Consider the following 26,649-nt stretch of genomic DNA (forward strand, 5'->3'; position numbering starts at 1 on the left):
TGACACTCTAATTCAAAATTAATACAAACACATATATAACAAACATAAATTTTGAGTGAAATAACTAACTTCTTACTAAATAATGCATTAATGGAAAATATTTATCACTGATAACAAAATTGTAACCATGTATTTAATAGCTGAAAACGCAAAAATATTAAATGATTGGTGAGTGCTAAAATATTTACTGTGATCTACTATATAGTCTCATAAGGTAAGGTAGAAATACCATGTTTTCTGCACCTTTCTTTCACATTGAACTCGGTATTTCAACATGTATCCATCCATTTATGTATATCAAAACAATTGTAGTAATTCTAGTAAATCTTTTTTGAAGTAAGAGTGCATCTTTAAGCATTTATATATAAAGATACACCGGTCTCCAATTTAAATGTCAAGGGTTACTCCCACCTTTGGTCTGGTGCCAAGAGATCTCATCACACCTAATGACACACCTTAAATTGATGCAAAATACCATTTAATGCTGCAATTAACTTATTCATTTTGATGAGAATCAGCATATAATGAACACCATAAAAAAAAATCTGTGAATAAAAAAATTATCATTTCTGAAGAAAATGTTGATTAAATTAAAGGTGTTCAAATTAACCTTTCTGCCAAAAAAAAATGTAAAGAAAAAATAGGAGTGGCTTGAAGGGTTCCAGCTTTTGGTATCTTAGTTTTAACATTCCTTATGGTTTGCCACACTAAATTTCGTCGTACAAAAAAGTGTATTTTACAAAAAAACATGAGCAAGTTCCTTTCACATTTAGCAAATGAAGCAATATAGGCCATTCATGAATATATTAAATAAAAGGTTTGAAAAAAAGTTGAACATTATATGAATCATTTATTACATATTTTCCATAGGACATTTAAAGTATTTAGTCATTTAAGCCAAAATCTGACAAAGTTTCAGTTTTCATTCAGGTTTATTGTTGTGACCAGGAGGGGGGGGGGGGGGGGGGGGGGGGCTCCAGCTTCCCCCTCAAATCGGCCAAGTTTCCTTTTTATTTCAATATAGGAGAAAAAAAGTAACAAGACACACCCAAAATGCACCATCTCAGACTAAATTGTTAAAATTTTCTTGAGACAACAAATGCTGTCACTTTAAATCAAATAATTTTTTCTCAGGGAGGGGTGCAAGTCAAAAGGTTACACCCATAAGTTTATCCACTCCAACATCAAATTCTGGATCTGCCCCTGGATTAAGTGGTCATGTTCAAGTAAACAACAATAATGGGCATTTATGGATACTTATTTCATTATTAAGCCTCTTCTTGTGTATCCCCTATGTATCACCAGTCATGTCATTAAAAGTAACATTCTTATTAAGTTCGAACATGATCTGTCCAATCATTACCAGCATATGCTTCTTGACCAAATAATTCTTAGATTTGACCTAGTGACCTATTTTTTGATCACTTGTGACCCAGTTCCATATTTAACAGGGTTCATCAAGTGAAACATTCTGACTTTATTTAATTAGTATTGGACCAATTACAATGCCTGTAGTTTGTTCCAAAGACTTTTCTAAGATTTGACCTAGTGACCTAGTGACTGTTCCAGACAGAAATAAATCGAACAGATAGAAGGAAATGCAAGAGCAGCAAATTGACATTTTTTATCCCATAATTCAATAACCCATGATTGCTTGAACAATTACATAATTTTTATATATATGAATACTCGGCACAAACAAGTTAGTTCGCAATGGGACATCAGACAGTTGACATAACTGGGACAAAAGTGGCACTCACTTATTCAGTGATAATTCTAGAGGCTTTTTGGTATCTCCTCTGTGTTAGAGTTTTAAGGATGAAGTCTAATCTGAGTGGAAACTTCAGTTCATTCACATTGCTAGGACAAAAGTGGCACTCGTGTATAAAGTGATAATTTGTAGTTCTCACCTTGTGAGTTTCTGGCCTCTCCTGTGTGTTTGCGTTAAATGACAATCCCTGAACAACCATAGCATTTATACTCAGTTCTTTCAAAGAAAGTTAGGTTCTGTTATACAGTCAACATGTTTGCTTTTGTTTTTTTCAAAACCCTGCGATTTTCTGTGATTAGGGCTTTTAAGGTTACTCAGTAGGTGTAATTTCTATTGGCTTTGGGGCTTTGCGGTACAAAGCAAGAGCTCTGGTGAGGGTAATTCCTACCATTATAGAGGGAAGGCCTTAGTCACTGTAACTATTGGAGTTATACACTGAAAGGCTTCTGGTCTGGACCTATTTTTTGCACTGTAGGTTTTTGTCGCAAGATAAAGCAAGAGCTCCAGTGAGGGTAATTCCTACCATTATAGGGCAAGGCAACAGTCACTGTAACTATCATAGTCATACAATGAAAGGCTTCTGGTCTGGACGTCTTTTTTGGCGCTGTAGGTTTGTCGCAAGATAAAGAAAGAGCTCCGGTGAGGGCAGTTCTTACCAGGGGCAAGGCAACATTCACTGTAACTACTAGTATTGAAGTTAAACACTGAGATGCTTCTAGTCTGGATCTCTTTTAAGCCCCTTAGGTTTTTATCTAGTGTCACTAGAGATAGATGTTGAAATAAGAAAGGCTTTGGGATAGTAGTTTTGCAATTCGTTTAAGAGTTTGAAGTCTGTGGGTTTCGTTATTACAATGTACTTGGAATAGCCGTTTTAAGTTATTTGGATAATGATAATGTTAATTATTATCTAATTTCACGACTCAAATAATAACAATCATTTTGCCAATTATTGGTATTTAAACAAAAGGCCAGGGCCCCGAGGAAAATTCTATATATTAAGACCGCTCGGAATATCTTACAAAAATTAGTGGCACCATCAGTGGCGTTTCAGAAGAATCGGAAACAAGCCATTTTACATTATGTTTCATCAGCAAGCATGTTCTTATGACTTGATGAAACTTTTGAGGTGTTTCAAATGTTTCCAAATGATCTACTGTCTTGAATATTGAGACACATACCTAATGGATTTGTTCGCAAATTTCACGAAGCATCAGCAGACATCTATATAAACATAGTCAGTCATGTATTTCAACAGAAACTAAAACTGGCCCACGATCTCAATTACTTCATAATGCACTGAATATTTGTACCATTTTGCTGCAAAGATTTAGCTTTAGAATATTATGCAAGATTGAAACTACATGTAATATGTAATACTAGATATGGGTAGCTCAGTCAGAAGAGCTCCTGTAACACATTATAAGGTTTGTATATTCAAGCCTCACCAGAGTTCAATTTTTTTTGTTAATCCCATTTACTTTCAAACCAATCATTTAAAACAAATATTTGTCAATCATTTATCCCCCACAGGGTTCCCACTCTTTTTCCTGAAAGAAATTCAAGGACTTCTCAAGGTCTTTTTTTCACAGGACATTTCAAGGACCAAAAGAGCCTTTGTACTGCTTTTTATTCATTCAACACGTCTTTCTTAATTAATTTTCCTTATTCCAAGAACTTTGAAGTACTTAACTTCAAATTATAATCTTATACAATGGACAAATTATAGATTCTACATACAAGGAAATATTAATTCAGAATAAGTTTAAAATACTAATTTTTCAAGTCTTTCAAATAAACTTATACATTGTGTATGTATTCATTACATTTTAGTATTAGGGTGGTTTTCAAAATAATGAGGCAAAAGTGTGACATAGGGGTTGAAAATTCAAACCCAGTTTTCATGATTGTCAACTATTTTACATGAAAGTAAATACTTCAAATTACACAGAAACAACTTTGGGAAAGTATTAGGAAATACAAATAAAAAATATATTTTAACCTTAAATCCAAATATTGCGAACATTTCTTACAATATGGTTGATTTATAAAAGTGTCTTATGACAAGAACCTAGCATAAATCATATGCTTTTTTCTGAATTATATAATCAGTAATTGGTACCTGTGTGTAGTCATGTGCATAATAACTCAGTTGTTTAAGAAAAATAAAAAAATCAACACATTTTGTCTAAATTTGAAACCAAAAATAAATTGTTACCTCACAAAGTTTTTGCTGTAATTAAAACAAGAATCAAATAAGGGAAAAATCTACATTAACCTCACCTTATGCATCTTTGTAGACCACATACCAAATTTCAAGAATGTATTGTAACTTACAATTGCCAAATTTTTCATTTCAAAATTGAACTATTAATTTTTCGGTGCACAGGGGACACATATTGAAGGCCAATATAATATGCATTATTATTCATTTCATGTTAATAAAATAATGATTTGTGATCAACTTAAGATATTTCTGTGTATATGATAGAGTGTATTCCTCAAAATTTCTTCAGTATCACATTTTTCACAACAATTTCCTCAAAATTCAACAGCATGTAATGATGCAAATGGAAAATAGTGGCTAAGAGAACAACTTACAGCAAACAATCACATATATAACATTTATTACTTCATATTGAGTCTAAAAATAAGAAAATATCATCAATGGTAATAAAAAGTACTAGAATTCGTACATGTTTAATACTTTGTCAAATAATGGAAAGGGTGCACAGGGGACAAATCATAATGCAAGTAATATTTTTTAATTATGTAATTATTTTTGTAACTTAACTTTTCCTGGTAAACATTTTTACAATAAGAGGCACTGTACTTTCAGTAAAGCTTGAAACAATACTGTAAATGTTTGAAAGATTATAATAGAGCCTACAAAACTAAATTTCTAAACAATGGAATAAAATATGTCAACTGAGTGGAATAAAGATTTTGGTCTCAATGCACCTGTTACCATTAAACACTTATGTGAACATGTCTAAATTTATTTCACATGTCTAAATTTAAAAGATGTCTCTTTGCTTTTGGCATCCTACTCAATAGAATCTTTTTTATTAGGCATAATTCAAGAATTAAATTCAAGAAAATTCTCAACTTTTGGTTTCCACAAGGATTTAAATACACCTGGCTTTGACATGGTTTTACTTTGGTCCATTTTTAGGCGCTCAAATTGTCTAAGACTTTTCTTGCAACTCCACATATTCTTAGCATTGCTTGTGTATACTATAGCTGCCTTTTTATTTTTTTCCTGATTTAGTTGGTTTGCCTACTTTTCTTATGACTATGACTGACAGACATCACCAATTGTGTAATTTTCTACAACATGACTTATTTTAAGACCTTCACTTTGGTGTGGCATTCTTTACCAGACGATTAATTGTGGAGGCCCATGTCATGGAATCCCTCCGAAGGGGTTGTTTTGCATGTTGTGCTTTTTCTGAGCTGATGCTGCTTCAACTGTGTGTGTTCATACCTTCTCATTTTAACCTTTCTCCTTTTATTCTGCCGGTCATTTTCTGAACTTTTGTTGTTTCCTCATTTCGCTTCATTTTATTTCTTCTCTGCCCCTGCTTCTTTAGTTTCTCCATTTCTTTTATTTGTAAATCATATATAGGATCTATTTGTCCTCTTTCTTAGCGTTTGAGCAATACCTGGCAAATTCTGCTCTTTTTCTCAGTATCTTGATCTCAGCTGTCATACATTTTCTGCAACTTTTGATCTTTTCTAAGTCATTCTATGCGCTTCCTAGACTTCATTGTGTTAATGTTTTCAACAGTCTTTTCTTCATTTGTTTTCATATTTTCTATGTGATCTCTTTGGAAAAGGAAGCTTAACTACAAGCTTTTCCACTAGGGTACTTATTTCCTGTACAAAATTATAATCTGGTATGTTTGCTATCCATATGAAAAAAATTGTCCCCTGTGCACTGAATTGAAGCGTATAATACCTTGCACATATAAAAGCATTACATGAATAATTTCAATTTCATTTGATGTTTTTTAATTGTCATGATAAAATCAAAATAGAATATTTAAACAAAATATGTTATCATATGTGCCTCAATACTGAAACTGTATTTAAATTAATTTGATAAACCTTTAAAAGTAAACATTTAATGGTTTTATAATTAAATAATAAAAAAAGTATTTATAACACACAATCAAGTTGCTAAACTATCAAGTGATGCCTAAATATAACATACACATTTCTCAGAATGTGGAAATTTAAATAGCACCATATTTGTTAGTTTATGACATTTTATTGAAATCTGCTAAAACAGGGTGCACAGGGGACATTGCTTTAAACCATGCAGATGCTTCAAATCTCTGCATGTGAGAGGCTGTAAACTGTTTTTGCATCTGTTGTAACTTCCTTTTCTGGGAAATACAGCAGAATATAATTTTATTGAAGAAATTACAGAAATCTGACAACTAACAACCGAAAAGGTGCACAGGGGACATTTTGGGATAATAAGTCATGCATCTGAGTTACGGACAAAATAATGTATGAAATAATAAAACTATGTTATTTATATAAAGCTGGCAGGTTAAAGTTATTAAAATAACATAGTAATTTAATGTAAATAGTGCTTAAATGGAATGGTAGTGTTCTCAATGTGAATCGAATATTCTATCTTCTTTTTTAAATGAATGGGGGTCCGTCATATGACATAAAATTTGGTTAAGATAATACATATTTTTTTATTTGAAGTATGTTTTTTAAAATGAGAAAGGGTTAAGTTACATAAAAAAACAATAAAAAAATACTATATCATTCAGTTTCAAAAAATAAAACACATTTGAATAAAGGTCTTCATGTGAAATGTCACACTTTTTTGGGTGCACAGGGGACAAATTTAGCAACATATTCTTACGTTTTTTTGCTGATTGAGCCATTCATTTGAAACTCAACAATTTTCTTAACAAGATTGATTGGCCCATAATGTGCCTGAAAACACTTCCCAAAAGTGAAAGGAATAAAAGAAAAAGCCTCATTATTTTGAAAACCACCCATTAGTACTATTACTTAGTTATAAACTTAAAAAATTATACCTGACCAGTGAAACCCCTGACCCTAGAGTTTCTTTAATTAAAACAACAGCTGTCACAGTATGTGACGAATGCCCCCGAATGTGACATTGACCTACGAACAAGGTCAGTACATGAAAAGTTGATCTTGCCTTTAGGTGTCAAATACATATGGCAAGTTATTTTAAATTGCCTCTGAACATAAAAAAATACCACCCATACTTGACAACCTACACTGTTATGTCCTTATATTCAGAATTCCATTGTGAATAAACACTTAGTGTATCTTTCACCTTAGAGGTAGGGACATGGGTCTTGCACACGACACGTCGCCTTCGTATGTGGAACACATGTAGCAAGTGATTTTAAAATCTGTTCATACAAGGGACAGTAACAGCCCTGACACGACAACCTATACTCTATGTCCTTATATATGCAGCACTCCATTGTGAATAAACACTAAGTGTGACCTTGACCTTTGAGGCAGGGACACGGGTCTTGCACGCGACACCTTGTCTTGGTATGTGGAACACATGTGGCAAGTTATTTTAAAATCTGTCCATACAAGGGAAAGTTACAGCCCGGACACGACAACCTATACTCTATGTCCTTATATGCAGCACTCCATTGTGAATAAACACTAAGTGTGACCTTGACCTTTGAGGCAGGGACACGGGTCTTGCAGGCGACACGTCGCCTTCGTATGTGGAACACATGTGGCAAGTTATTTTAAAATCTGTCCATACAAGAGAAAGTTACAGCCCGGACATGACAACCTATACTCTATGTCCTTATATGCAGCACTCCATTGTGAATAACCACTAAGTGTGACCTTGACCTTTGAGGTAGGGACACGGGTCTTGCACGCGACACGTCGTCTTGGTATGTGGAACACATGTGGCAAGTTATTTTAAAATCTGTCCATACAAGGGAAAGTTACAGCCCGGACACGACAACCTATACTCTATGTCCTTATATGCAGCACTCCATTGTGAATAAACACTAAGTGTGACCTTGACTTTTGAGGTAGGGACACGGGTCTTGCACGCGACACGTTGTCTTGGTATGTGGAAAGTTATTTTAAAATCTGTCCATACAAGGGAAAGTTACAGCCCGGACACGACAACCTATACTCTATGTCCTTATATGCAGCACTCCATTGTAAATAAACACTAAGTGTGACCTTGACGGACGGACGGTGCGATTTTAATATGCCCACCTTCGGGGGCATAAAAATAACTATAATTTCATCTTAAGCAGTAACTATTGTCCAGTCTTACAATAGTGTAATGTCATCTTAATCAGTGCTGACTAAGCTGTTGTGACTTGACTTAGGATAAAAAAATAAACAAAAAAACCCACTCTGTTCCTCCCCTTTCTAGAAATTTTGAGACCTTTGCCCTAAACACAGATACACACAGATATATTTTTCAGGCAAAAGTAAAGCAAGAAATAAAACATATATGATTATAGTGGGTGTCATTTTGTCTGTCTTTAACCTTGAAAATATTCAGCACTGAAAAATACAATTATATCTTAGTAGGAGTTTGATTAAGGATCATTAATTTCTGTCAATGCCCACAGCGGAGCATCATCCTGCAAGTGCAGAAACATCTCAGAGACATATCACCACTACTGGCTAAGTTCACAAATCCGAACACTTTTTGAGGTTTTTCACAATTATATTAGAGAGTTTTTGTTGTAGTTAGTTAAAATTGCGTATGAAACATCTTTGGTTAATGCAGTGGTCGAAATTAGCACAAGCCCGCAAGCCCTGCACTAGTAAATTGTCGTCCGGGCTTGCTCAAATTCTGAATTCTATATAGCAGGGCTTGTTCAAAAATTAAATGCCAAGCAATAGAATAAGAATTCGGGCTTGTTCATCCAAAAGTCTAATTTCAATGTTAATGTGTCAACATCTGTTGAAGTACAGATTCACTATTTCATCAATTTGATGTCCAAAATCGTTCATTTTATGGACAGTAAATAACCCTTAAATTTATCCTATGGAGGGCACAAATACCAAACACTTGCAAAGCGAAAATACATGGTCACACAATTATAATTAATAAGTATGCTATATCAATAAACACTTAGCTGCAAAGTTATTGTTTCCGATGATTTTCAAAACATGCAATTCATGTGTAAAGTATGATTTCTATTCATAAATATCTTGAATGTAGGTCAACATAACTGATAACCTAAAGATGCGCGTGCGCCCTCTGACGTCATTTCCCCATGTGCTACATTTTGATCTGTAAGCGAATAAACATTTAATGGCATGTTTTAGAAAAATACTTAACAAAACAAGATGAAACTTTGCAAGTGTGACCAAGGCAGGCCTCTGTATTGATCTAGATCATGGAATAATCTATCATGGTAAACAAACGTGTGTTTTAGCCGGTGTTTGGGATTTGTGCCCTGTTCGGAAATGTAACGCAAGTTCTATTTTCAGGCTTTTCTAGTTTCTCTTGTTTTTAGCAAAGACAACATGTGGCTATACATTAAAATTGCATTTTTATTTTTATTAAATCATTATCGTCAGACACTTTTCAAATTACAACAACTGTGTTTTATAATACTCTGCAGGTTAAACACCACTAAATATTGCATCTAAATAAGAAAATACTACGGGCCTCAGTTGTCACTCCTAACACTCACTCTGATGCAAATCTTCCAAGGCTTGCAAAGCTGCTATCTTTTATCTGTTTAGAGTGAGGTATTTATTTAAGCCCACAACAAAAATTGTGAGTGACCAGAAAATATGAAATTCAGACTTGTCACCCAATTTTTTTGCTTTTTTACTTCAATTCAGGCACTTTTCCATGTCTGGAAAATGAAATGGAAAAATCAAGCACTTTTCCTGTTTTCAAGGAAGCGTGAGAACGCTGCCCACAGTGTACCTCACTAGAGGATTAGGGGTAAAGCAGTCGCATCCAACCCCCCAAGAATTGTCCAAGCATTTTTAAGTCGATATCGGAGAAGAAATATGAATGAAATACACCATAAATGCATTATTTTTGACAAAAATATCACAATAAATTTTTGTGGAGGACCCTAATTCCCCCAACAATTGTTACCATGCCCCCCCCCCCCCCCGGGGGTTTACCGTGGATAGCCGGGAAAAATGGGCTGTGTTTTTACTTTCCAAGTTCCCGCAGTGCAGGGTGACTGTGGTGGTTTTGTTTTCGCGCCAAATCCAACAGAGAATGGGCCTTATCTAGAGTCCCTGGGGTGCGGGGGCATTTGGTGGAGATTTTAATTTCAGTTCATCCCCGCAGGATGGGGATTTTACCCGGGCTTGGCTGGACCGAAAGTCAAAGTCCCCACTGGTGCAATATAACCACTAATTTATTTTCCTTAACCCATCCAAAGTTGCGCCCCCAACCTGCGTCCCCTCTTATGTAAAATGCTGGAACAACACTTGCTAGAGTACTGTTAGTGTTAACAGAATATGTACCATAGGTGTCAACAATGACTTATTCTTTGACCCATCCATCCATTATGATTTTTTAAAACTAGAATTGCCTGAACTGTCAGATTAAATGAGATTACAAACAACATGAGTACAAATTGATTATTGATGTTTATTTCATTCAATATTTATGTTCTTACCAAGGATGACTGTATCTCGTTTTCTCCAAGGATGATATGATGACTCTCCCACCTTCTCAAGTATTTAGAGTTCATAATTTTACTAACAATAGTTCTTGTGTGATTTAATTTACACACTTGTATATCCCCCTCCAGAATCAGTTTATATCTTTGTTGACAAACATTGTGAATGCTTGGGCTTTGAGGAACACTCGGGGGGTCGGAGGGCCAGTAGTCCCGGCTTCGAATTGACTCATTGGAGTCGGTTATCACTTCTATTCTGTCTATGTTGTCCGTTGAAGAGCAACCGATCGGTTCTCCCAACCTCAAAGCAGCCGTGGTGGCCATTTTGGAATCTGTCGTAATCAAAGACGTCGCACAAAACCTCCCAAATGGGAACAAACTCCCTGATAACGGTTTAATTATACAAGCCAGTGTTAAGATTTAAGCCTTACGATAATGTCACCTGATAACTGAACCGTGAAAAGCACATTATCTTGGTTCGTTTCATATTTCTTCCTGGTAACTGTCATATTATTATTGGCACTACAGTTTCTAAGTCATGTGACCCAAAATATGTAAATTATGTGCACTTTGTTTACCAATTCTGGCCTCATTTTCATTGTAAGTCCGCCAACCGTAAAGCGTGAGTAATCCGAATACAATATGGTTAGACACTATTAAATTTTGTGAGGGATATTTCAGACGACATTCTCAAAGCATGAGTTACTTTTCTTTCATTTTACATTCTAAATGAAGACAACTATGAATGTAACAGAAAACATGGATAAATGTTTTAATCATCCGTACTATGCATTGTTCGGGTACAGTACTTAGTCTAAAATCGTCCCACAAACGGATTCGCATCCCCGCCCCAAGCCTCCCTCCCAAAAAGTTCCAAGTTACTTTTTATGTCAATATCGATAGGAAAATGAAAGAAAAAAAATACTCAAAATGTTCAGACTTTCCCACTGGAGCATCTTCAAAATAACAAGTATCTCCGTCTGCTTTAGGGATGTTCAACTTCAGTACGAGGGGACATTTATCGTGAGTTCGAGCGCGACCTCGGACACATTCGAACCACATCGTGGAACGGACACTGGTTCGAGCGCCGCGTCGGGTATATCTTCATCACATCTCACAACGGAAACTGGTTCGAGCACCACCTCGAACACATCAAACAACGGACACTGGTTCAAGCGCCAAATTTGACACATTCTCACCATATCGAGCAACGGACAACGAGCGCCACCTCGGATACATTCTAACCACATCTTACAACGGACACTGATTCGAGCGCCACCTCGGAATCTTTCTAACCATATCTCACAACGGACACTGGTTCGAGCACCACCTCGGACAAATTCTCACCACATCGTGCAGCGGATGCTGTTTAGAGCGCTACCTCGGACTCATTCTAACCATATCTCACAACGGACACTGGTTTGAGCGTTAAATCGGACACATTCTCACCACATCGAGCAACGGACACTGGTTCGAGCGCCACCTCGGATACATTCTAACCACATCTCACAACGGCACTGATTCGAGCGCAACCTCGGACTCTTTCTAACAATATCTCACAAGGGACGCTGTTTCGAGCGCTACCTCGGACTCATTCTAACCATATCTCACAACGGACAATGATTCGAGCGCCACCTCGGACTCTTTCTAACCATATCTCACAACGGACGCTGTTTCGAGCGCTACCTCGGACTGTTTCGAACCATATCTCACAACGGACGCTGTTTCGAGCGCTACCTCGGATTCATTCTAACCATATCTCACAACGGACGCTGTTCCGAGCGCTACCTCGGACTCTTTCTAACCATATCTCACAACGGACACTGGTTCGAGCGTTACATCGGACACATTCTCACAACATCGAGCAACGGACACTGGTTCGAGCGCAACCTCGTGCATATTCTAGCAATATCTCACAACGGACGCTGTTTCGAGCGATACCTCGGACTCATTCTAACCATAACTCACAACGGACACTGGTTCGAGCGCCACCTCGGGCACATTCTCACCACATCGTGCAACGGACACTGGTTCGAGCGCCACCTCGGGCACATTCCCATCACATCGTGCAACGGACACTGGTTCGAGCGCCACCTCGGATACATTCTCACCACATCGTACAATGGACACTGGTTCAAGCGCCACCACGGACACATTCTCACCACATCGTGCAACGGACACTGGTTCGAGCGCTACCTCATGCATATTCTAGCAATATCTCACAACGGACGCTGTTTCGAGCGCCACCTCGAACTCATTATAACCATAACTCACAACGGGCACTTGTTCGAGCGCCACCTCGGACACATTCTCACCTTATCGTGCAACGGACACTGGTTCGAGCGCTACCTCATGCATATTCTAGCCATATCGTGCAACGGACACTGGTTCGAGCGCCACCTCGGACACATTCTCACCATATCTCACAACGGACACTGGTCCGAGCACCTCCTCGAACAAATTCTCACTACATCGTGCAACGGACACCGGTTCGAGTACCACCTCGGACACATTCTTATTATATCTCACAACGGACACTGATTCGAGCGTCACCTCGGACACATTCTCACCATATCTCACAACGGACACTGGTTCGAGTACCACCTCGGACACATTCTCATTATATCTCACAACGGACACTGGTCCGAGCACCTCCTCGAACAAATTCTCACTACATCGTGCAACGGACACCGATTCGAGTACCCCCTCGGACACATTCTCACCATATCTCACAACGGGCACTGGTTCGAGTACCACCTCGGACACATTCTCATTATATCTCACAACGGGCACTGGTTCGAGCGCCACCTCGGACACATTCTCACCATATCTCACAACGGACACTGGTTCGAGCGCCACCTCGGACACATTCTCACCATATCTCACAACGGGCACTGGTTCGAGTACCACCTCGGACACATTCTCATTAAATCTCACAACGGGCACTGGTTCGAGCGCCACCTCGGACACATTCTCACCATATCTCACAACGGACACTGGTTCGAGCGCCACCTCGGACACATTCTCACCATATCTCACAACGGACACTGGTTCGAGCGCCACCTCGGACACATTTTCACCATATCTCACAACGGACACTGGTTCGAGTGCCACCTCGGACACATTATCACCATATCTCACAACGGACACTGGTTCGAGTGCCACCTCGGGCACACTCTCACCATATCTCACAACGGACACTGGTTCGAGCGCAAACTCGGGCACATTCTCACCATATCTCACAACGGACACTGGTTCGAGTGCCACCTCGGACACATTATCACCATATCTCACAACGGACACTGGTTCGAGTGCCACCTCGGGCACACTCTCACCATATCTCACAACGGACACTGGTTCGAGCGCCACCTCGGGCACATTCTCACCATATCTCACAACGGACACTAGTCTGGTTCGAGTGCCACCTCGGGCACATTCCCACCTTATCGTGCAACGGACACTGGTTCGAGTGCCACCTCGGACACATTCTCACCGTATCTCACAACGGACACTGATTCGAGCACCACCTCGGACACATTCTCACCACATCGTGCAAAGGCCACTGGTTCGAGCACCACCTCGGACACATTCTCACCATATCTCACAACGGACACTGGTTCGAGCGCCACCTCGAGCACATTCTCATCATATCTCACAACGGACACTGGTTCGAGTGCCACCTCGGACACATTATCACCATATCTCACAACGGACACTGGTTCGAGTGCCACCTCGGGCACACTCTCACCATATCTCACAACGGACACTGGTTCGAGCGCCACCTCGGGCACATTCTCACCATATCTCACAACGGACACTAGTCTGGTTCGAGTGCCACCTCGGGCACATTCCCACCTTATCGTGCAACGGACACTGGTTCGAGTGCCACCTCGGACACATTCTCACCGTATCTCACAACGGACACTGGTTCGAGCACCACCTCGGACACATTCTCACCATATCTCACAACGGACACTGATTCGAGCACCACCTCGGGCACATTCCCACCTCATCGTGCAACGGACACTGGTTCGAGCACCACCTCGGACACATTCTCACCATATCTCACAACGGACACTGGTTCGAGCGCCACCTCGAGCACATTCTCATCATATCTCACAACGGGCACTGGTTCGAGTACCACCTCGGACACATTCTCACCATATCTCACAACGGGCACTGGTTCGAGCGCCACCTCGGACACATTCTCACCATCTCTCACAACGGGCACTGGTTCGAGCGCCACATCGGGCACATTCTCACCATATCTCACAACGGGCACTGGTTCGAGCGCCACCTCGGACACATTCTCACCATATCTCACAACGGGCACTGGTTCGAGCGCCATCTCGGGCACATTCTCACCATATCTCACAACGGGCACTGGTTCGAGCGCCACCTCGGGCACATTCTCACCATATCTCACAACGGACACTGGTTCGAGTGCCACCTCGGACACATTCTCACCGTATCTCACAACGGACACTGATTCGAGCACCACCTCGGACACATTCTCACCATATCTCACAACGGACACTGATTCGAGCACCACCTCGGGCACATTCCCACCTCATCGTGCAACGGACACTGGTTCGAGCACCACCTCGGACACATTCTCACCATATCTCACAACGGACACTGGTTCGAGCGCCACCTCGAGCACATTCTCATCATATCTCACAACGGGCACTGGTTCGAGTACCACCTCGGACACATTCTCACCATATCTCACAACGGGCACTGGTTCGAGCGCCACCTCGGACACATTCTCACCATATCTCACAACGGGCACTGGTTCGAGCGCCACATCGGGCACATTCTCACCATATCTCACAACGGGCACTGGTTCGAGCGCCACCTCGGACACATTCTCACCATATCTCACAACGGGCACTGGTTCGAGCGCCACCTCGGGCCCATTCTCACCATATCTCACAACGGGCACTGGTTCGAGCGCCACCTCGGGCCCATTCTCACCATATCTCACAACGGGCACTGGTTCGAGCGCCACCTCGGACACATTCTCACCATATCTCACAACGGGCACTGGTTCGAGCGCCACCTCGGACACATTCTCACCATATCTCACAACGGGCACTGGTTCGAGCGCCACCTCGGACACATTCTCACCATATCTCACAACGGGCACTGGTTCGAGCGCCACCTCGGGCACATTCTCCATATCTCACAACGGGCACTGGTTCGAGCGCCACCTCGCGCACATTCTCACCATATCTCACAACGGGCACTGGTTCAAGCGCCACCTCGGGCACATTCTCACCATATCTCACAACGGGCACTGGTTCGAGTACCACCTCGGACACATTCTCACCATATCTCACAACGGACACTGGTTCGAGCGCCACCTCGGACACATTCTCACCATATCTCACAACGGGCACTGGTTCGAGCGCCACCTCGGGCACATTCTCACCATATCTCACAACGGACACTGGTTCGAGTACCACCTCGGGCACATTCTCACCATATCTCACAACGGGCACTGGTTCGAGCGCCACCTCGGACACACTCTCACCATATCTCACAACGGGCACTGGTTCGAGCGCCACCTCGGACACACTCTCACCATATCTCACAACGGACACTGGTTCGAGCGCCACCTCGGACACACTCTCACCATATCTCACAACGGACACTGGTTCGAGTGCCACCTCGGGCACATTCTCACCATATCTCACAACGGACACTGGTTCGAGCGCCACCTCGGACACATTCTCACCATATCTCACAACGGCCACTGGTTCGAGCGCCACCTCGGGCACATTCTCACCATATCTCACAACGGACACTGGTTCGAGCGCCACCTCGGGCACATTCTCACCATATCTCACAACGGGCACTGGTTCGAGCGCCACCTCGGGCACATTCTCACCATATCTCACAACGGGCACTGGTTCGAGCGCCACCTCGGACACACTCTCACCATATCTCACAACGGACACTGGTTCGAGTGCCACCTCGGGCACATTCTCACCATATCTCACAACGGGCACTGGTTCGAGCGCCACCTCGGGCACATTCTCACCATATCTCACAACGGACACTGGTTCGAGCGCCACCTCGGGCACATTCTCACCATATCTCACAACGGACACATTCTCACCATATCTCACAACGGACACTGGTTCGAGCGCCACCTCGGGCACATTCTCACCATATCTCACAACGGGCACTGGTTCGAGCGCTACCTCGGGCACATTCTCACCATATCTCACAACGGACACTGGTTCGAGTGCCATCACGGGCACATTATCACCATATCTCAGAACGGACACTGGTTTGAGCGCCAACTCGGGCACATTCTCACCATATCTCACAACGGGCACTGGTTCGAGTACCACCTCGGACACATTCTCACCATATCTCACAACGGACACTGGTTCGAGCGCAAACTCGGGCACATTCTCACCATATTTTACAACGGACACTGGTTCGAACGCCACCTCGGGCACATTCTCACCATATCTCACAACGGACACTGGTTCGAGTGCCACTTCGGGCACATTCTCACCATATCTCACAACGGGCACTGGTTCGAGTGCCACCTCGGACACATTCTCACCATATCTCACAACGGACACTGGTTCGAGTGCCACCTCGGGCACATTCTCACCATATCTCACAACGGGCACTGGTTCGAGTGCCACCTCGGACACATTCTAACCATATCTCACAACGGACACTGGTTCGAGTGCCACCTCGGGCACATTCTCACCATATCTCACAACGGGCACTGGTTCGAGTGCCACCTCGGACACATTCTCACCATATCTCACAATGGACACTGGTTCGAGTACCACCTCGGGCACATTCTCACCATATCTCACAACGGACACTGGTTCGAGTGCCACCTCGGACACATTATCACCATATCTCACAACGGGCACTGGTTCGAGCGCCACCTCGGGCACATTCTCCATATCTCACAACGGACACTGGTTCGAGTGCCACCTCGAGCACATTCTCACCATATCTCACAACGGGCACTGGTTCGAGCGCCACCTCGGACACATTATCACCATATCTCACAACGGACACTGGTTCGAGTGCCACCTCGGACACATTATCACCATATCTCACAACGGGCACTGGTTCGAGCGCCACCTCGGGCACATTCTCCATATCTCACAACGGACACTGGTTCGAGTGCCACCTCGGACACATTCTCACCATATCTCACAACGGGCACTGGTTCGAGTGCCACCTCGGACACATTCTCACCATATCTCACAACGGACACTGGTTCGAGCGCCACCTCGGGCCCATTCTCACCATATCTCACAACGGGCACTGGTTCAAGCGCCACCTCGGGCCCATTCTCACCATATCTCACAACGGGCACTGGTTCAAGCGCCACCTCGGGCACATTCTCACCATATCTCACAACGGACACTGGTTCGAGTGCCACCTCGGGCACATTCTCACCATATCTCACAACGGGCACTGGTTCGAGTGCCGCCTCGGACACATTCTCACCATATCTCACAACGGACACTGGTTCGAGTGCCACCTCGGACATATTCTCACCATATCTCACAACGGACACATTCTCACCATATCTCACAACGGACACTGGTTCGAGTGCCACCTCGGGCACATTCTCACCATATCTCACAACGGACACTGGTTCGAGCGCCACCTCGGGCACATTCTCACCATATCTCACAACGGGCACTGGTTCGAGCGCTACCTCGGGCACATTCTCACCATATCTCACAACGGACACTGGTTCGAGCGCCACCTCGGGCACATTCTCACCATATCTCACAACGGACACTGGTTCGAGCGCCACCTCGGGCACATTCTCACCATATCTCACAACGGACACTGGTTCGAGCGCCACCTCGGGCACATTCTCACCATATCTCACAACGGGCACTGGTTCGAGCGCTACCTCTGGCACATTCTCACCATATCTCACAACGGACACTGGTTCGAGTGCCATCACGGGCACATTATCACCATATCTCAGAACGGACACTGGTTTGAGCGCCAACTCGGGCACATTCTCACCATATCTCACAACGGGCACTGGTTCGAGTACCACCTCGGACACATTCTCACCATATCTCACAACGGACACTGGTTCGAGCGCAAACTCGGGCACATTCTCACCATATTTTACAACGGACACTGGTTCGAACGCCACCTCGGGCACATTCTCACCATATCTCACAACGGACACTGGTTCGAGTGCCACTTCGGGCACATTCTCACCATATCTCACAACGGGCACTGGTTCGAGTGCCACCTCGGACACATTCTCACCATATCTCACAACGGACACTGGTTCGAGTGCCACCTCGGGCACATTCTCACCATATCTCACAACGGGCACTGGTTCGAGTGCCACCTCGGACACATTCTAACCATATCTCACAACGGACACTGGTTCGAGTGCCACCTCGGGCACATTCTCACCATATCTCACAACGGGCACTGGTTCGAGTGCCACCTCGGACACATTCTCACCATATCTCACAATGGACACTGGTTCGAGTACCACCTCGGGCACATTCTCACCATATCTCACAACGGACACTGGTTCGAGTGCCACCTCGGACACATTATCACCATATCTCACAACGGGCACTGGTTCGAGCGCCACCTCGGGCACATTCTCCATATCTCACAACGGACACTGGTTCGAGTGCCACCTCGAGCACATTCTCACCATATCTCACAACGGGCACTGGTTCGAGCGCCACCTCGGACACATTATCACCATATCTCACAACGGACACTGGTTCGAGTGCCACCTCGGACACATTATCACCATATCTCACAACGGGCACTGGTTCGAGCGCCACCTCGGGCACATTCTCCATATCTCACAACGGACACTGGTTCGAGTGCCACCTCGGACACATTCTCACCATATCTCACAACGGGCACTGGTTCGAGTGCCACCTCGGACACATTCTCACCATATCTCACAACGGACACTGGTTCGAGCGCCACCTCGGGCCCATTCTCACCATATCTCACAACGGGCACTGGTTCAAGCGCCACCTCGGGCCCATTCTCACCATATCTCACAACGGGCACTGGTTCAAGCGCCACCTCGGGCACATTCTCACCATATCTCACAACGGACACTGGTTCGAGTGCCACCTCGGGCACATTCTCACCATATCTCACAACGGGCACTGGTTCGAGTGCCGCCTCGGACACATTCTCACCATATCTCACAACGGACACTGGTTCGAGTGCCACCTCGGACATATTCTCACCATATCTCACAACGGACACTGGTTCGAGCGCAAACTCGGGCACATTCTCACCATATTTTACAACGGACACTGGTTCGAGTGCCACCTCGGGCACATTCTCACCATATCTCACAACGGACACTGGTTCGAGTGCCACCTCGGGCACATTCTCACCATATCTCACAACGGACACTGGTTCGAGTGCCACCTCGGACATATTCTCACCATATCTCACAACGGACACTGGTTCGAGCGCAAACTCGGGCACATTCTCACCATATCTCACAACGGACACTGGTTCGAGTGCCACCTCGGGCACATTCTCACCATATCTCACAACGGACACTGGTTCGAGTGCCACCTCGGGCACATTCTCACCATATCTCACAACGGACACTGGTTCGAGTGCCACCTCGGGCACATTCTCACCATATCTCACAACGGACACTAGTCTGGTTCGAGTGCCACCTCGGGCACATTCCCACCTTATCGTGCAACGGACACTGGTTCGAGTGCCACCTCGGACACATTCTCACCATATCTCACCACGGACACTGATTCGAGCACCACCTCGGACACATTCTCACCACATCGTGCAAAGGACACTGGTTCGAGCACCACCTCGGACACATTCTCACCATATCTCACAACGGACACTGGTTCGAGCGCCACCTCGAGCACATTCTCACCATATCTCACAACGGACACTGGTTCGAGTACCACCTCGGACATATTCTCACCATATATCACAACGGACACTGGTTCGAGCGCAAACTCGGGCACATTCTCACCATATTTTACAACGGACACTGGTTCGAGTGCCACCTCGGGCACATTCTCACCATATCTCACAACGGGCACTGGTTCGAGCGCCACCTCGGACACATTCTCACCATATCTCACAACGGGCACTGGTTCGAGCGCCACCTCGGACACACTCTCACCATATCTCACAACGGACACTGGTTCGAGTGCCACCTCGGACACACTCTCACCATATCTCACAACGGGCACTGGTTCGAGTGCCACCTCGGACACACTCTCACCATATCTCACAACGGGCACTGGTTCGAGCGCCACCTCGGGCACATTCTCACCATATCTCACAACGGGCACTGGTTCGAGCGCCACCTCGGGCACATTCTCACCATATCTCACAACGGACACTGCTTCGAGCGCCACCTCGGGCACATTCTCACCATATCTCACAACGGACACTGCTTCGAGCGCCACCTCGGGCACATTCTCACCATATCTCACAACGGACACTGGTTCGAGTGCCACCTCGGGCACATTCTCACCATATCTCACAACGGGCACTGGTTCGAGTGCCACCTCGGGCACATTCTCACCATATCTCACAACGGACACTGGTTCGAGCGCCACCTCGGGCACATTCTCACCATATCTCACAACGGACACTGGTTCGAGCGCCACCTCGGGCACATTCTCACCATATCTCACAACGGGCACTGGTTCGAGCGCCACCTCGGGCACATTCTCACCATATCTCACAACGGACACTGGTTCGAGCACCACCTCGGGCACATTCTCACCATATCTCACAACGGGCACTGGTTCGAGCGCCACCTCGGGCACATTCTCACCATATCTCACAACGGGCACTGGTTCGAGCGCCACCTCGGACACATTCTCACCATATCTCACAACGGGCACTGGTTCGAGCGCCACCTCGGACACATTCTCACCATATCTCACAACGGGCACTGGTTCGAGCGCCACCTCGGACACATTCTCACCATATCTCACAACGGGCACTGGTTCGAGCGCCACCTCGGACACATTCTCACCATATCTCACAACGGGCACTGGTTCGAGCACCAACTCGGACACATTCTCACCATATCTCACAACGGACACTGGTTCGAGTGCCACCTCGGGCACATTCTCACCATATCTCACAACGGGCACTGGTTCGAGTGCCGCCTCGGACACATTCTCACCATATCTCACAACGGACACTGGTTCGAGTGCCACCTCGGACATATTCTCACCATATCTCACAACGGACACTGGTTCGAGCGCAAACTCGGGCACATTCTCACCATATTTTACAACGGACACTGGTTCGAGTGCCACCTCGGGCACATTCTCACCATATCTCACAACGGACACTGGTTCGAGTGCCACCTCGGGCACATTCTCACCATATCTCACAACGGACACTGGTTCGAGTGCCACCTCGGACATATTCTCACCATATATCACAACGGACACTGGTTCGAGCGCAAACTCGGGCACATTCTCACCATATTTTACAACGGACACTGGTTCGAGTGCCACCTCGGGCACATTCTCACCATATCTCACAACGGACACTGGTTCGAGTGCCACCTCGGGCACATTCTCACCATATCTCACAACGGACACTGGTTCGAGTGCCACCTCGGGCACATTCTCACCATATCTCACAACGGACACTAGTCTGGTTCGAGTGCCACCTCGGGCACATTCCCACCTTATCGTGCAACGGACACTGGTTCGAGTGCCACCTCGGACACATTCTCACCATATCTCACCACGGACACTGATTCGAGCACCACCTCGGACACATTCTCACCACATCGTGCAAAGGACACTGGTTCGAGCACCACCTCGGACACATTCTCACCATATCTCACAACGGACACTGGTTCGAGCGCCACCTCGAGCACATTCTCACCATATCTCACAACGGACACTGGTTCGAGTACCACCTCGGACATATTCTCACCATATATCACAACGGACACTGGTTCGAGCGCAAACTCGGGCACATTCTCACCATATTTTACAACGGACACTGGTTCGAGTGCCACCTCGGGCACATTCTCACCATATCTCACAACGGGCACTGGTTCGAGCGCCACCTCGGACACATTCTCACCATATCTCACAACGGGCACTGGTTCGAGCGCCACCTCGGACACACTCTCACCATATCTCACAACGGACACTGGTTCGAGTGCCACCTCGGACACACTCTCACCATATCTCACAACGGGCACTGGTTCGAGTGCCACCTCGGACACACTCTCACCATATCTCACAACGGGCACTGGTTCGAGCGCCACCTCGGGCACATTCTCACCATATCTCACAACGGGCACTGGTTCGAGCGCCACCTCGGGCACATTCTCACCATATCTCACAACGGACACTGCTTCGAGCGCCACCTCGGGCACATTCTCACCATATCTCACAACGGACACTGCTTCGAGCGCCACCTCGGGCACATTCTCACCATATCTCACAACGGACACTGGTTCGAGCGCCACCTCGGGCACATTCTCACCATATCTCACAACGGGCACTGGTTCGAGTGCCACCTCGGGCACATTCTCACCATATCTCACAACGGACACTGGTTCGAGCGCCACCTCGGGCACATTCTCACCATATCTCACAACGGACACTGGTTCGAGCGCCACCTCGGGCACATTCTCACCATATCTCACAACGGGCACTGGTTCGAGCGCCACCTCGGGCACATTCTCACCATATCTCACAACGGACACTGGTTCGAGCACCACCTCGGGCACATTCTCACCATATCTCACAACGGGCACTGGTTCGAGCGCCACCTCTGGCACATTCTCACCATATCTCACAACGGGCACTGGTTCGAGCGCCACCTCGGACACATTCTCACCATATCTCACAACGGGCACTGGTTCGAGCGCCACCTCGGACACATTCTCACCATATCTCACAACGGGCACTGGTTCGAGCGCCACCTCGGACACATTCTCACCATATCTCACAACGGGCACTGGTTCGAGCGCCACCTCGGACACATTCTCACCATATCTCACAACGGGCACTGGTTCGAGCACCAACTCGGACACATTCTCACCATATCTCACAACGGGCACTGGTTCGAGCGCCACCTCGGACACATTCTCACCATATCTCACAACGGGCACTGGTTCGAGCGCCACCTCGGACACATTCTCACCATATCTCACAACGGGCACTGGTTCGAGCGCCACCTCGGACACATTCTCACCATATCTCACAACGGGCACTGGTTCGAGCGCCACCTCGGACACACTCTCACCATATCTCACAACGGGCACTGGTTCGAGCGCCACCTCGGACACACTCTCACCATATCTCACAACGGGCACTGGTTCGAGCGCCACCTCGGACACACTCTCACCATATCTCACAACGGGCACTGGTTCGAGCGCCACCTCGGACACACTCTCACCATATCTCACAACGGGCACTGGTTCGAGCGCCACCTCGGGCACACTCTCACCATATCTCACAACGGGCACTGGTTCGAGCGCCACCTCGGGCACATTCTCACCATATCTCACAACGGGCACTGGTTCGAGCGCCACCTCGGGCACATTCTCACCATATCTCACAACGGGCACTGGTTCGAGCGCCACCTCGGGCACATTCTCACCATATCTCACAACGGACACTGGTTCGAGCGCCACCTCGGGCACATTCTCACCATATCTCACAACGGACACTGGTTCGAGCGCCACCTCGGGCACATTCTCACCATATCTCACAACGGGCACTGGTTCGAGCGCCACCTCGGGCACATTCTCACCATATCTCACAACGGACACTGGTTCGAGCGCCACCTCGGGCACATTCTCACCATATCTCACAACGGACACTGGTTCGAGCGCCACCTCGGGCACATTCTCACCATATCTCACAACGGACACTGGTTCGAGCGCCACCTCGGGCACATTCTCACCATATCTCACAACGGACACTGGTTCGAGCACCACCTCGGGCACAGGCACATTCTCACCATATCTCACAACGGACACTGGTTCGAGCGCCACCTCGGGCACATTCTCACCATATCTCACAACGGACACTGGTTCGAGCGCCACCTCGGGCACATTCTCACCATATCTCACAACGGACACTGGTTCGAGCGCCACCTCGGGCACATTCTCACCATATCTCACAACGGGCACTGGTTCGAGCACCACCTCGGGCACAGGCACATTCTCACCATATCTCACAACGGACACTGGTTCGAGCGCCACCTCGGGCACATTCTCACCATATCTCACAACGGACACTGGTTCGAGCGCCACCTCGGACACATTCTCACCATATCTCACAACGGGCACTGGTTCGAGTACCACCTCGGACACATTCTCACCATATCTCACAACGGGCACTGGTTCAAGCACCACCTCGGACACATTCTCACCATATCTCACAACGGGCACTGGTTCGAGTGCCACCTCGGACACATTCTCACCATATCTCACAACGGGCACTGGTTCGAGCGCCACCTCGGACACATTCTCACCATATCTCACAACGGACACTGGTTCGAGTGCCACCTCGGGCACATTCTCACCATATCTCAAAACGGACACTGGTTCGAGTGCCACCTCGGACACATTCTCACCATATCTCACAACGGACACTGGTTCGAGTGCCACCTCGGGCACATTCTCACCATATCTCACAACGGGCACTGGTTCGAGCGCCACCTCGGGCACATTCTCCATATCTCACAACGGGCACTGGTTCGAGCGCCACCTCGGACACATTCTCACCATATCTCACAACGGACACTGGTTCGAGCGCCACCTCGGGCACATTCTCCATATCTCACAACGGACACTGGTTCGAGCGCCACCTCGGGCACATTCTCCATATCTCACAACGGACACTGGTTCGAGTGCCACCTCGGACACATTCTCACCATATCTCACAACGGACACTGGTTCGAGTGCCACCTCGGGCACATTCTCACCATATCTCACAACGGACACTGGTTCGAGCGCCACCTCGGGCACATTCTCACCATATCTCACAACGGACACTGGTTCGAGCACCTCCTCGGACACATTCTCACCATATCTCACAACGGGCACTGGTTCGAGCGCCACCTCGGGCACATTCTCCATATCTCACAACGGACACTGGTTCGAGCGCCACCTCGGACACATTCTCACCATATCTCACAACGGACACTGGTTCGAGCGCAACCTCGGGCACATTCTCACCATATCTCACAACGGACACTGGTTCGAGCGCCACCTCGGGCACATTCTCCATATCTCACAACGGACACTGGTTCGAGCGCCACCTCGGACACATTCTCACCATATCTCACAACGGACACTGGTTCGAGCGCCACCTCGGGCACATTCTCACCATATCTCACAACGGACACTGGTTCGAGCACCTCCTCGGACACATTCTCACCATATCTCACAACGGACACTGGTTCGAGCGCCACCTCGGACACATTCTCACCATATCTCACAACGGACACTGGTTCGAGCGCCACCTCGGACACATTCTCACCATATCTCACAACGGACACTGGTTCGAGCGCCACCTCGGGCACATTCTCACCATATCTCACAACGGACACTGGTTCGAGCGCCACCTCGGGCACATTCTCCATATCTCACAACGGACACTGGTTCGAGCGCCACCTCGGACACATTCTCACCATATCTCACAACGGACACTGGTTCGAGCGCCACCTCGGGCACATTCTCACCATATCTCACAACGGACACTGGTTCGAGCACCTCCTCGGACACATTCTCACCATATCTCACAACGGACACTGGTTCGAGCGCCACCTCGGGCACATTCTCACCATATCTCACAACGGACACTGGTTCGAGCGCCACCTCGGGCACATTCTCCATATCTCACAACGGACACTGGTTCGAGCGCCACCTCGGACACATTCTCACCATATCTCACAACGGACACTGGTTCGAGCGCCACCTCGGGCACATTCTCACCATATCTCACAACGGACACTGGTTCGAGCACCTCCTCGGACACATTCTCACCATATCTCACAACGGACACTGGTTCGAGCGCCACCTCGGACACATTCTCACCATATCTCACAACGGACACTGGTTCGAGTGCCACCTCGGGCACATTCTCACCATATCTCACAACGGACACTGGTTCGAGCGCCACCTCGGGCACATTCTCCATATCTCACAACGGACACTGGTTC

The 26,649-nt window shown here is 46.3% G+C and overlaps 1 protein-coding gene across 1 annotated transcript in view; it reads right to left on the reverse strand.

Annotated features, from left to right (window-relative positions):
* LOC128242293 (C-Maf-inducing protein-like) overlaps positions 1-10,974 on the reverse strand; it is a 91,570-nt gene extending 80,596 nt beyond the window's left edge. Inside the window, exon 1 of the mRNA XM_052959389.1 lies at positions 10,426-10,974. Coding sequence (XP_052815349.1) covers positions 10,426-10,752 — 327 coding nt within the window. The 5' untranslated portion in view covers positions 10,753-10,974. The remainder of the gene's footprint in view (positions 1-10,425) is intronic.
* Positions 10,975-26,649: the final 15,675 nt, after the last annotated feature.

Source organism: Mya arenaria, chromosome 8 (assembly GCF_026914265.1).
Source record: "Mya arenaria isolate MELC-2E11 chromosome 8, ASM2691426v1".
NCBI classification, from domain to species: Eukaryota; Metazoa; Mollusca; class Bivalvia; order Myida; family Myidae; genus Mya; species Mya arenaria.